The sequence below is a fragment of the Chenopodium quinoa genome, unplaced genomic scaffold (genome assembly GCF_001683475.1).
Source record: "Chenopodium quinoa cultivar QQ74 unplaced genomic scaffold, ASM168347v1, whole genome shotgun sequence".
In the NCBI taxonomy this organism is placed as follows: Eukaryota; Viridiplantae; Streptophyta; class Magnoliopsida; order Caryophyllales; family Amaranthaceae; genus Chenopodium; species Chenopodium quinoa.
The window spans coordinates 141,192-154,432 of record NW_018742798.1 but is presented as its reverse complement, the minus strand read 5'-3'; the positions used below and the strand labels follow the sequence as shown (position 1 = coordinate 154,432).

At 36.0% G+C, this 13,241-nt stretch overlaps 1 protein-coding gene across 1 annotated transcript; it reads right to left on the bottom strand.

Annotated features, from left to right (window-relative positions):
* Positions 1–388: 388 nt before the first annotated feature.
* On the bottom strand, positions 389–12,681 carry LOC110724951 (exosome complex component RRP41-like). Its single transcript, XM_021904433.1, has 8 exons — positions 12,226–12,681; positions 11,982–12,148; positions 10,749–10,827; positions 6,713–6,815; positions 6,486–6,606; positions 4,202–4,290; positions 1,138–1,287; positions 389–711 (listed from the first exon to the last, which is right to left on the bottom strand). Exons 2-8 carry the CDS (start codon positions 12,115–12,117, stop codon positions 622–624), a joined length of 768 nt encoding a protein of 255 aa, XP_021760125.1. The 5' UTR covers positions 12,118–12,148; positions 12,226–12,681; the 3' UTR covers positions 389–621.
* Positions 12,682–13,241: the final 560 nt, after the last annotated feature.

Sequence of the window (13,241 nt, the reverse complement as noted above, 5' to 3'; positions counted from 1 at the left end):
TTGACACTTCAGTGCTAGGAACCGAGGTCGAAAACGCCGAAATTAATTGAATTACTGGAAGTAATTCAATTCGGGGTGGGGGTCGGGGCAGCGAGAAAAGGGGGGTTCAGTGGCTGCATAGGGGTGGGGGAGTGGGTTCGCGCCAGCGTCGGCCGAAGCTCTGGGCGCCGGCCACCGGTAGGGGGGAGAGAAGGGGTGGCAGTTGAGGGGAGGGTGGTTGGGTTAATTTTTTTTGAAATTTTTTTTTTATTTTAATTAAACTTAACAGAACCTTAACGGATTTCGTTAGGTAGTAGTGATATTTTAATTATGTGATTTTGGGTGTTAGTAATATAAAATATTTTTTAAAATGGGTAGTAAATCTGATACATAATGCTTTGGCCGGTTATAAATGTCAATTTTTCCTTAAAAATAAACCAGTTGAAAGTATGGTATATACAGAGGAATAGATAGTATGACAAAATTGGGGAAAATCCTACAGTGAAATTCCTACCATCAAGACGAAAAAAAAAAAAGTTCATGGTTTGGGTAGAAGAAATATCTGAATGGAAAAGAAAGTTTTTTTTGCTGAAAAATAATTGGGGGGGGGGGGGGGGTGTGATAACATGCAAATGTTTCAAATTACTCATTCGAAGGAGAATCAGCTTCTTTCAGGCACGATCTCATGATATCAGCAAGCTTCTTAGAGGCATCTACACAGAGCTCCATTCCCTGGTTCAAATTTGAAAAATTAGGACTTCGTAAATTCACATTTCACTACACTAACAGCATACTTGAAATAACCTGAACAGACAATTAGTGAGAACAGCCAACACAGTAATTACTGGTATTGTTCAACTACTGGCAGTATCAGATATGTAGCAACTCAAACTTCATAGAATCGCTTCCAAGTGCTTTATGAGTTATGAAGAGCAGTTAATTCATAGAGTAAAAACAGATGATAAACGGACAAAACATGAGAATTAGAGGGAACAGCTAACAGGAAATGTCAAGTTCAGGCTAATGATCTGGTTTGATTCAAGCTTAACACTGACAGTACGTCCAAAAATTTACAAGGCAACAGATATAGATTCAGTAATGAGACATCAATATACACAAATGGAAAGACGATATCCCAAAAATAAAACTCTGTTATACCTCATGAATCTTTGGGGTTGTCCATTCTCCAGTAATAGCCAACTGTGTGACCTCAGAACGAGAAGGCATGTAGGTAAACATTAAGCTTCCATCTTGGCAGCATTCCTCCTCTAGAAGAGGATCAATGATGAGATTTGGCCCAAGAGATGACTACAAAAGTGAGATAATATCATAAGAATACTTGAGGAAACCTAAATTTCAAATAATACAACTCATTTTCTGCAGATTGTGCAAAACGTTATAATTCCCAAATACACCAATACTACTAATCCAAGAGAATCAAAAACTTGGAGAGGCAAAAGTTACTTCTTCGCAAAATTCGGTAAATTGCTTAGTTGAGTTCCTCTGACTTAGCAACTTTTTTGTCTTTGCAATAATTGCTTGTTCTTTGATTCTCTGTAAATTGATTTCGTTCAATCATAATAATGTGATTTATCAATTGTGGTGCCTTGGTGTATCATGTTAAGTGAGGCATTATTCTGTTCATTCATTTTTTTTAACTTGATTTTGATATTACATTGATTCAAGGCGAACAACTCTAATCAAAATTGGAGGTGCTATTGCAATTGGGAATCAGTTACGAGTTTTATTACTAGTTGAAGGAGCAGCAGGACTTTACAGAAGCTTTATCAAGAGCTTGGAATAAAATGAACATGGGTATGTGAGCTCCTTTGAGATATGGCAGGAACATATCCCCCATCCAAAACAATAAAGCTAGCACTTAAATTTTTTTACTCTCCATCAATGGCAGGTGGCGCATAATAGAACTTCACCTAAATGTGCGCCCAAAAGCATTGCTGACAGAGAGATTATAAAGAATCTGACTATGCATAAAGAACTTCACTTTAAGACCTTCCTAACATAGCTTCTCAAACTATACAAAATCTGCCAAGTGATGTCAAAACATTTAATCAATGAATACCTCATGGGCACAACATATCTGTCTAATTGTCTGATCTGTGCGAGGGAAAGTTAAATAGAACCAGTCTCACCCCTTAAATGCAAGCAGGGTAACTAGAAAATTAATCAAAGCAACTGCAAATTTTCTCTCAGTCGCATTAAGTACCTCAGAGACCTAGGAAGTAGTACAAACCTAGAAGGTTGAGTCCCTCTTTGTTGTTGAGGTTTCCTAGCCCTTACAGTCTTTCCTGTGCCATTACCTCATATAGATGAAGAAATATCATTGAAAATAAATAGCATTGACCAGCAGAGGCACAATATCTAATTGAGAACAAACTCAAATTCCTACACCAGCTGGACAGAAGAAAGCCAATATAGTTGGCATTTAAGCAACAGGAACATTTTCTTTATGTGCTTGCACAATAATCCCGAAAACCACTAGAGATAAGAGGACAAAGAAATTGAAATAATTAAATCACAACCATACTAGAGAAGTTTACAAAAACATTTATTCTGTTCTTACAGTAATTTTAGCTCTTCTCGTGATTCGACTGCAAAGACCACAGTTATCACGCCACTCTTTGACATCTGTCTGTGTTATCAAAGTTGAGGCAAAAAAGTTTCATTGGAGAATCTACCAAAATCATAAGGCATTGTCTTGTTGTCTCAAATCTTTCAAGCTCACCTAATATTTCAGCAGTTCATAATACATATTTATGCTCCCAGACACAATCATATATGATTGCTAGCATCGACAAGCCTCATCAACAAATGGTAACTTAGAGCACACACAGTAGTTATTCCACTCACCACGTCAAAACATTTATATGCATAGCGCCCACAGACCTCCAACATCTCTACCCAGGGATCCCAACATGAATGGGTAACCCAAAGCCCCTACTTATAAAATCCAATAGCAAGTTTAAATCTAATACCTGAGTTCATCAATGTCAAACAACCTCTATAGCCAAACTCTATCATCCTCAGAATATTGACTCCCATTTGCATACTGCAATTGAGGATAAATTTATTTTCACCTTTGGAACACAAAACATACATCCCGTGTGAGTTATGAAGGCATAACACACAAGGAGTAGGAAGTTGCACTTGATGAAACCCTTACTCTTGATCCTACGGAATGCTGACTACTTATTTAGTTATTTTAACTCAAGTACCCGACTCAGACAATAATCAGATGAGGGTATGAATGTATGATAGTTATACAATTTGTGATTGGACCAAAATCAAGCAAAATTTTCATAAAAGGTTGTGCCTGATACTTGGACACATACTAATGTAGGACAATGCAAGCCTAGTCCGAATAACATAGCTAATATCTCAAGTCCTCAACTATAACAAAAATCTGGAAAATCCAAATTGCAAGAGACGTTCTTAGATTACCATATCCTTGCCTGATTATGCTTATAAATGTGAAAATTTTCTTGAGATTTGACTTTAATGTATTAGGTGCATTTCTATTCATAATTTTTTGAATTCTTGTATGGAAAAGTTTGATCTGGACATTAGGAGAAATGGGCCATAGAACACAATAGGGGACCGTGGGAGTTTCTTTTTTAATTTCCAATGACTTTAAGGTCTTTTTCAAAAATAAAAAAAAAAAAACCGGGTGGTTTGGCAGATGGTCATCAGATTGTCTGTATAAAGAATTTTTTTTTTCCATGTAATTCCAAATTCTTAGTTAGATGAGCACAGAACAATGGCCAAGGCATGCATGAAATAGAGATGGATATGGAATTGGAAATTGTGGATTCCTAAACTTTTCAAAAGCTATCAGAAGGATTTTGGCAAACCCGGAATTTAGTGTTCAACAAGGTAGAAATATTTGTGAGGCCGATCAACCACAATGACATCATGTGGATGGATTAGGCTAGCTAGGGCTGTATTAAGAAGAAAAACAAACAGGATGTCAATACACAACAAAAGCAGAGATGACAATGCACAACAAAGGTTTGGTCATTAAATCCATATTAATGGATTCAATTAGTGATTGAGTTTCATTCCTAAATTTAGAAATTTTGAGCATATATACAAAAGATGATAGACAGATAGCAGGAAATGGATTTCAACATAGAGGCCAATATTATTCTTCTTGCATTCCAAAAGGCAAGTCAGTGAGGAAATTATTTTTGGTAGAGAAGCATACCAGAGAAACTGCAGCAACCATATCATACATCATGATCCCCGCATCAGCTAGAGCAAGACTGGCACATGATATGATAACCGGGAGATCACCTGGAGACATGTTCATGAAAGCTAAACAAGGGGCAAACGCGAAATATGTAATGTAAAATGACGCATAAATTAATCTCTCTTTTATGTTGGCAGTAAACAGTAAATGTGTTACTAAATCATTCAAAATGAAAGCACATATTCCAACCAAATCCCCCCCCCCTCTCCTTTTCTCACCTAAAAATCAGAAGTATAAAATATTAAGGAAGATTTTTTTTTTTTTTTTTTTTTTTTTTATTCTGTCATAAAGTCTACCTCCAGAAACTACCAATGAAAAAAGGAAATGTTTGGATAGCAATCTTTAAAGGAACAAACTTTTGCTCCCAAGATTAGAATATTTTTCTAGCTAGACCATTGAATTCACAGAAGGATAAGAGAAAAACAAGAAGATTAAGGTTTGGGATTATATAATCACATAATTTGATTACTTAGGAAATTCTGAAGGCCTCCCCCACCAACCACCAACATCCTCCTTCCCCCCTCACCCATTTCCATCAACTAAAAGGTTTCCCCATTGTAGATTTATTACAAGATTTATAAGGTAGATGTGGGGAGAGTAATCAACTAATTTGGTAATTATATCCTGTTTAGATCTATAATATGTTGTCAAGGTTTCTGATTTCTACCACCAACATAATCCCCGGAGTAAAAATTTGTGATAGTGGAGTTTGCCATCAAACCATTATCAAAAGTGACAGACCAGCAATAGTGATACTAGTAAAGATCCAGGTATAGTAAAGTAGTTGCAGCTACAAGGGAGAGGTAGCACAGGCAGTGAAGGGGTCAGCGGAAGGGCTATGGCATTATGGACCAGATGGTGGGGACAATAGTACAAAGAGGTATAGAGCATGGCTGCAGGACAAGTCACAACCAGGTACTCGAGGATTGTAGAGGTAGTTAATTACCCATTTATTATCTGGGTAAAGGAACCCAACAGCAAAAGGTTGGTTGGAAGGATCAATCAACTGACATAGGTAGAGAAATTTATAGAAAGAAAGAATATAGATATAAGAGGGTGGAAGGGTAAGGAGAGAACCATCAAAGACACACAAATCAAAACAATATTGCCCTTTCGGTGATCCTAGTAGAACTATCCTAATGAAGCAAAACAGGTTGCTAGAGTCGGGAAATCCCTATGTCTGGAATTCCTTGTGAGTTGTGACATTTTCCCAACCCATCACTGGTATGGCTGTGAGATAACTTAAAATAATAAAGATTTAAGATTTTGATTATATTCAGGTTTATGTTAGCCAAATGACCCTTATATAAAGGGTCATTGTATTACTTTTTATTTTCATTTTTTGCAGATAACTTGAGATTTTCCTTTGTGGAATTTACTGTGTTTCAAAAGTGATACACAAACCTTTAATAATAATTTTGAGGGTGAATCAGGATAACTACTTGATTATTTAGATTAGGGGTAGTTTAAGAAGTCAAAACCCTAATTAAAATATCAGAAGTGAGAGTTTGATTAGTTTCAACTTTTAATATTAGGATCCACATCAATCAAATTAGGGTTTAAAATGATTTACTCCCTCCATCACTTTCTGTTTATGAGTGTTTTTTTTTAAATGCATCAGTTCTATATTTGGTAATTTTATACTATACTTAATCATTTCTTTCTCTTACTATAAACCCCACTTAATTTATTTTATCATTTCTCTCTCCCATGGTCCCCACTTAAATAATAAAAATATCTACTCTCTCACATACTTTTTCTTTCATGGTCCCCCCATCTTACTTTTACTGTAATAAATTGTTTACCCACTCGCAGTATTAGATTACTCTCCTAAACTCCGCACATCACGATGCATTTAAAAGAAAACGAAGGAAGTAACACACATTGGAACAATTGTGTTCCTTTCAATCCTCTCCCCATCACTCCAATCTAGAATAGGTATCTTAAAATATCTAATTATGCCCTAGTGTTGTTACAGAAACTGAGTTGACTCTTTCCACACCTACCGAAACAGCATATGAGTATATGACAATCACCAAAGGTAACTGGAACTAGATTCATGTAAACATCTATCTTACAATCAAAACAGAATTGCAGAGCACGGCTAAAAAGAGTTAATGACAATTTTAGCTGAAAAGATCCATCATTCCAAAAATCATTTAATGTCATTGCATTTCAGTTAACATTGAGCTTTTTACCATATATCCAGAAACTTATATTATATGTGCAGGCAACTTACTTCCACCAGATTCCATTACTAATGCAAAGACATCAACGGTTGTCTTGGGGAATGATTCCAGTAATATTGCACCCTCTAAAGCTTTATGGAGCACTGAGGAAAACTCTTTGTGTTCAGAGCCCTAAAAAGAGTAATTGCACATACATTATGCAGAAAAACTTCATGAGCAATACAACATAGCACAAAGAGAATAGATCACCTATTTGGTGCTTAAGAAAATTATGTACCTGTCCACGAATTTGGGTAGCAAAAGGTGTATAGCTGACACTGCAATTTAGCCGGCCAACATTACTGTACATCATTGCCTTCTTACTTTCTCTTGGTCCAAATCTGAAGTAACAAAAATGCATGAAATTGTTACCCACCAAATATATAATACATAAACAATTGTATGCTACAAAGGCTTACAGTTCACAGACACTAATGGTCTGAAATTAAAATAAAAAACCCGCGTACGAAAGTAAAAGGACTTGCTGAAGAAATCACAAAACTCTCTAGTTGGATTTCAAGAAAGAATACTTGAACCATTTAAGTAGCCAACGCTCATGGAATTTCCGACAACAATAACACCAAAGTAAAATCAATTAACTGCAGTTACCAACAGAGAATCCTGTGGTTAAAATACAAGATAAAGCACTTCCAACCACTGTTGCTACAACATCTATGCCACCTACTACTACTAAAATACTTGTACTGCAACGAAATTTATGTTAATTTTACGAACCAATAACAATATGCTTACTATTTGTTAAAGTTTTCAACAGGTTATTCAGATTTCAGAAGCAGTCTATGCAACAGCTCAAACTCATAAGCTGTAACATTGGAAGGACACTGGAATGTTGTTGGCCTTGTTGCCACAGTTCTCGTTTCAAACTTTTCTGGCTATATCTGGGAAACCACAACTCCCTACTGGAGATGTGTCCAATAATACAAATGGATAACAAGGTAGAAAGTTTACCATGCGAACATAGGATTACAAGCAACAAATTCCAATCAAACTAACATGGTTCAATTCAATTACCAAATTTCTGAGAGGAACTTGCAGCACAGAAATTTAAATGTGAAAAGGGGGTGAACCCAGCTCAATCAAATTCCAGTTTGCCTATATACTTAATGATAGTAGTCAATTAACCTAGCTAGGAAAATAGATAAAATTGAGCAAGACTTCATCAAATGGATTTTCACTGGATAAAATATGCAATATAGGAAGCAAGAGAGGCAGCATAGTGTCTTGGAATGGAGCTCAAAGCATTGGTATGAAGTTATCAACTCCAGGTAAAATTCCAAACAACTGGGAAGATGATAAAATTTTTAGATCAATAGGTAGGTCACCATGATAGAGGTAGAAACTCAGGTTTCAATTGGACGTGTTTGGTTCATGGCTAGAAAGTATTTTCCCAGTTTGGACACTAAATTTTTTTTTTTAACTTTATCACAGCAAGAATGACTATTTGCAATGGAACTGATAGAAGGGTGATATCCACAAGACATGTGCTAAAATGAAGACATCTAGTCTAGCAAGGCTGACAATGGTTTCTGTAGAGAGGTCAAAGTATTGGTTGATCAAATCCTTCAGCATTGTCTCTTTTTATTCTCTAAGCCAAAGATAAGCATGCCACTTGTAATATTACAGATGAAGATGGCTCCAAATATATGGAAGTCAATTTCCTGCAACTTTGATGTCAAGAACTTGAAAGAAACTAGCCTATTTTCAGGGTAACTCAAAAACTCTTCAAAAGCAGATTTGAATGCTGCATCCCAAATTCCAGAGAAGAAATTTCCTTTTTCTAAATATCAGACAACTTTATGGCCTAAACTGCTTGTTCAGACCCACCTGAAAGAAGGTTACAACCCTCTAGGGGCTTATAAGGCTATAATACAATTCTGTCCAACAAGAACAAACACTAAGCTAACCAAAAGGATTACTTAAACCACAATCAATTATAACTCATATAGTGAACCAATCATTCAATCAAACTTGTAGCTTCCTGCACGTTAGTCCCTAGCCACATGTAAACCTCAGATGCACACTTTTCAAGTCAAAAAAAGAAATATAGAAAAGCAGGCTAGGTCTTTCATTGTCCAGAACTCGGTACTAACAAGAAAAAAAAAAAGATCAACAGTATCGATCAAAAGCATGGGGTACATCGACAGTATACATAAGGTTAGACATTATAACAAATTTGTAATCACAGATGATGACAATGTAGCTATGATAACTTGTAAAGGTTATAAATATCACGTAACACTATAATAGTATAATGTATATGAAGCAAAGCCAAGCCAACCCATAACACTAGCAAAAGTCAGCTATATGAAATCTTTAATGGCAAAGATATAATGTTCTAAGAAAAAAAAAAAAAAAAAAAAAGGGGGGGGGGGGGGGGGGGAGGGGGGGAGTTCCATAAAATAAACCTTATCAGATTAAGTATCAAATTAAGCGTAAAACTTTCACATTCATAATATTGTAAGTGGAAATATGCATATATTTTTTAAAGCAAATTGTTGAAGCTAGAAAGCCAAGATGCTAGCCAATTTTTTTAGCTTCCTACCTGCTACTGGTGGGAAAACCTAAAGTGCCATAGAAAGAACAAAATGATGTTGCTCAAATATACTCAGATCACAACTGGTAAATATTTAATCAACAAGAATAAACCAGTAAAGAGAAGGGCTGTCTCTAACAGTTGAAGCATCCTGGCTTTCTCCAAAATGAATAAACAATCTTTCCTGTTCAAAAAGATTCTTCATTTACATTTAACTTTAATCCTTGGTGTTCATTAATACATCAATTTTCAAACTATTCAAAACTCTATTATGCTTCGATATTTTCATTTCTTCACTTCTTCACCATATTACTCTCCAAGTCTCCATCCTCCCTTCGACTTGTAGCCTGCACTTTAATACTACAATTTACCTCTTCTAAATATCTAAAAGGATCCTATATTTTAGTCCATACTAAACAATCATGGAAAACATATGCCACAACATCTTTGCAACCTATTTCTTAGACATGTTGATGCAAAGATTCTGAAGTCATTCCAAGCAATAGAGGTTGGTCACCGTAACAGAAATACTTCACCTACACTTCCAAAGAATTTAAGATTATTTCAGTCAAAAACAAGATAATCACTTTCCTCTCCATTATAGAAACCACTTCTAAATTTTAATCAGTAGCATCTAGCATCAATGATATATACCAACTTCCACCAGCTCCTAATACAGTAAAATTCTCAGCTTTAATATACTCTCTGTGCCGGCTTTAACACTTTAAATGTCTTTCATAGAAGAAGCGCTCCACATCATCTCAAATCATGCTCCAAAAATCCAACTTACAGTAGCACTCATAGATACACTTAGCTCCTGAATACATTGCACACAATAATTACCAACAGTGACCAGTTCGAATGATTCTACTAAAATAGCATAAACCAACCCTTTCTCATATGTTTCTAAACCCTCAACACTTAATAAGGCAACACTGCCATCTAATTTCTCCTTGCAAGTAGCCAGTCAACTTTTCTTTCCTATGTGTCCCAATAACAAAAGCAATTTCCCTAATTATTTTTTTTACTATAGATTCTTGAAGTTCTTTGATTCCACACCTCCAAACCCTGAGTACTCCCACTCAATGCATGGACTGGGGAGAGGTTCTATTGGCTGGGGATATTTCCTTGTGGCTCATTATCCACAGACCTGAGACCTTAATGGTGACCCAGAGGCTTGACTGGTGCCAGTATGCAGTATAAACCAGAAAAGTGTACACAAGTATTGACCAACAGAAACTGTTACGCTTTCAGGATTATAACTTCTGCAAACCAATGATCATACCAATTTAGTTAAATCCATTAATGATTAACAACATAGCAATATACATTGTACAAACCAATGAATCATCAGTCCCACTCTCCTTAACTAGGAAAAAGAAATCCATGCAAGAGTAATTACCAGTCTTACAACAAGTATTATTTATTTACTACAACTCTTCATAACCCAAGAACTAATTTATTTTTCTTAGTTCCATTTTTTTAAGTTTTATAGTATGTAAATTACTAGTTATTTATAATTGAATATCTGGCCAGTCGCTTCATTGCAATGATGACCAATTTACAGACTATGTAACAAAAAAAATATCTACCCGGGGGGGGAGAACAAACATAAATCACATTTAACCACATACATGATTACATGGAACTGATGACACTAACATCTAATATTGAGGTTTCTTATTTTAGAAAGAAAATGTTGTCTACATGCAGAACTTACACAGACACAATGACCTTGGTGTTGCCAAATTCTGCATATGCAGAACCACCAGCAGCATTGACAGCCCCAGTCCTCAAGTCTGCAAAATAAGAGGAAGATTTGAGTAAGTAACCAGAGTCACAATTTCGAAGGCCTATGTCAATTTCATACTTCACTATCCCCAGCTTAGGTAATTTTGCGAATAACTACCATTTAAATGACAGATTTTCGAAACTACCATTTAAAAAAAAAAAATTGAAACAACTACCACAAAAATAAAAAAAAAGTTTGAGTAGCACTACCTTGACAATTATTCCGGCAAGAATCTCCGACAGTGGGCCCCACGAATTACACTTTCCCTCCTAAAATTCTTTCTCTCTCCTCTAGATTTAACTGATAAACTTCGTTTGCCCCCTTTTGTCTTTGTTTGAAAAATTTAAAACCCTAATATCTTGATTGTTTTCAATTCCAAGCAAGAGAAGAAGATAAATTGTTAGGCGAACTCAAGTCAAGGTAATGTATGTCTCATTACCCATTTTAATTGACATAATTTCTCAATTGAATCTTCAAATTAGGGTTTTTGGGGAAAAAAATTGAAATTGGGGATTTCTAAAATTGAGGGTTTTGGGGGCAATTAATCTTTATATCCAATCTAGAGTACATGCGTCAATTCAGGTGGGATTTTAGTAGAGAAAGTGTAATTCGTGGGGCTAAAGATTCTCGCCGGAATAGTTGTCAAGGTAGTGCTACTCAAACTTTTTTTGTTTTTGTGGTAGTTGTTTCAAATAAAAAAATTCAAATGGTAGCTGTTTCCAAAACTCATCATTTAAATGGTAATTCTTCGCAAAATTTCCCCTCGCTTATGATAAAGTTCTTTAGGGCAGAAGGTTCAATTAGTCTCGTACATACGATGAACATATCTCATTGAGCAATGAGCATTCAAGTAATAAAAGAGTAATTTCATAATCGGGGGCATTCTTTACCAACTTTCTGTGTAAATTTCAATCAACATTTTTGCCAATTTGTCTAATTCTCCAATCTAATGCAAAAGAAAAATTATACAAAATTCACTTCAAAAACCCAGAAGTAATTAGCAAGAAAAGACAGAAAACAAGTATGACTTCATACCCAAAACGAATAACAAACACAACATGCAATACGATGAATAACCCAAGGTCCAAAAATCAAAAACATGAAATTGAACATAAAGTAGAAATAATTGATGAATAGAAAAAGGAAAGAGAGGGTAATTACAAGCAGGTCTACACTGGTAAAAGCCACGACCATCAGAACGAACGGCATTAGAGTGATTGAAGGTGGGTTTTTGAGGTTTCTTCTTTTGGGTTGAAGGAGAATATGTAGATGGCGCTGCTCCTGCTTTCGTAGACATCACTATGCCTTTTTATGCCTTGTCTAGGGCCCTAGTTTAACCACAAAATCAACCAACAACTAGTGTAGAATAAAAAATTAAAACCTTGCAAAACAATATTCAACTTACCTGGAGTGCGGGTGTGCGAACGTCGGGACGCCGGACGTGCGGTGGACGGTGGCAGTGCTGGTTCCAATTTTCCGTCAGGTTTATTCAAAATATCCAAGAGAGAGAAGTTTTGTTGTTGTTCTTCGTATTTTTTTTTCCGTTATTCAATCTGTCGCTTAGGTTCAGCGTGGTTTTTTTTTTTTTTTTTTTTTTTTTTTTTTTGGGGGGGGGGGTTTAGGGTCCAGGGGTAGGCGGGTAGCGGGCTAACGGTGATGAGTCGTATGACACTATTTGACCTTAGTAGTTTAGTTCGTTAGCTTGTAAGCTACTAGAGGTCTTGAGTAGGGGTAATAATGAGACTGGACTATTCGTAAACTATTTGAGCTCGGTTCGGTCAAAACTCGGTTTGATAAGGCTCGATACGAATTTGAGATTGGCTCGGAACCTTAATGAGCCGAGTTGATAACACTCTATTCATTGTCAACTCCTTCACCAACACTCAAATGCTCACCAATAGGATCCTCACACTCTCTTGGTTGCTCAAAATCATCATCATCATCATCCTCAATACACACATTAGATTAGGGTTTTTCACATACAAGCATCCAGGATGACAATTGGCTTTCTAACTCATCTCTTCTTCTCTTTTTATCCTCAATACGCTCCTCATTCTTTTTCATTATTTCTAATTGACCTCTCATAGATGTAAGGATCATCTCCTTACTAGGCCCAAGATCATTATCAAGCTCAATGCGCCTAATTTGAGACTTAAATATATCAACAAGAGATTCAAAAGGTTTAGAAGGTTTAGGTTCAATAAGAGAAGAAGAAGAAGAAGTGCAACAATGATTGGAAGAATCAACATTAAGATCATGAGCATAATCATCACATTGGGGAGTGGGGGCACAATCAAACACATGAGATTCATTATTAAGGGAACGAAGCACATCACAAGAAGGCATGGTAAATAATGAAGAAAATTGAAACACGCCATAAGTGTCAACTGGAGTATGTACCTCATCATCATGAGCAAAAGA

Excerpts from the sequence above, each read along its gene's own strand:
- LOC110724951 (XM_021904433.1), bottom strand. The coding sequence starts at position 12,117 with ATGTCTACGAAAGCAGGAGCAGCGCCATCTACATATTCTCCTTCAACC. Across the intron at positions 10,828-11,981 it reads TTACCAGTGTAGACCTGCTT|ACTTGAGGACTGGGGCTGTC; the intron begins GTAATTACCCTC and ends CTTATTTTGCAG. Across the intron at positions 1,288-4,201 it reads TGGTTGCTGCAGTTTCTCTG|TCATCTCTTGGGCCAAATCT; the intron begins GTATGCTTCTCT and ends TCACTTTTGTAG.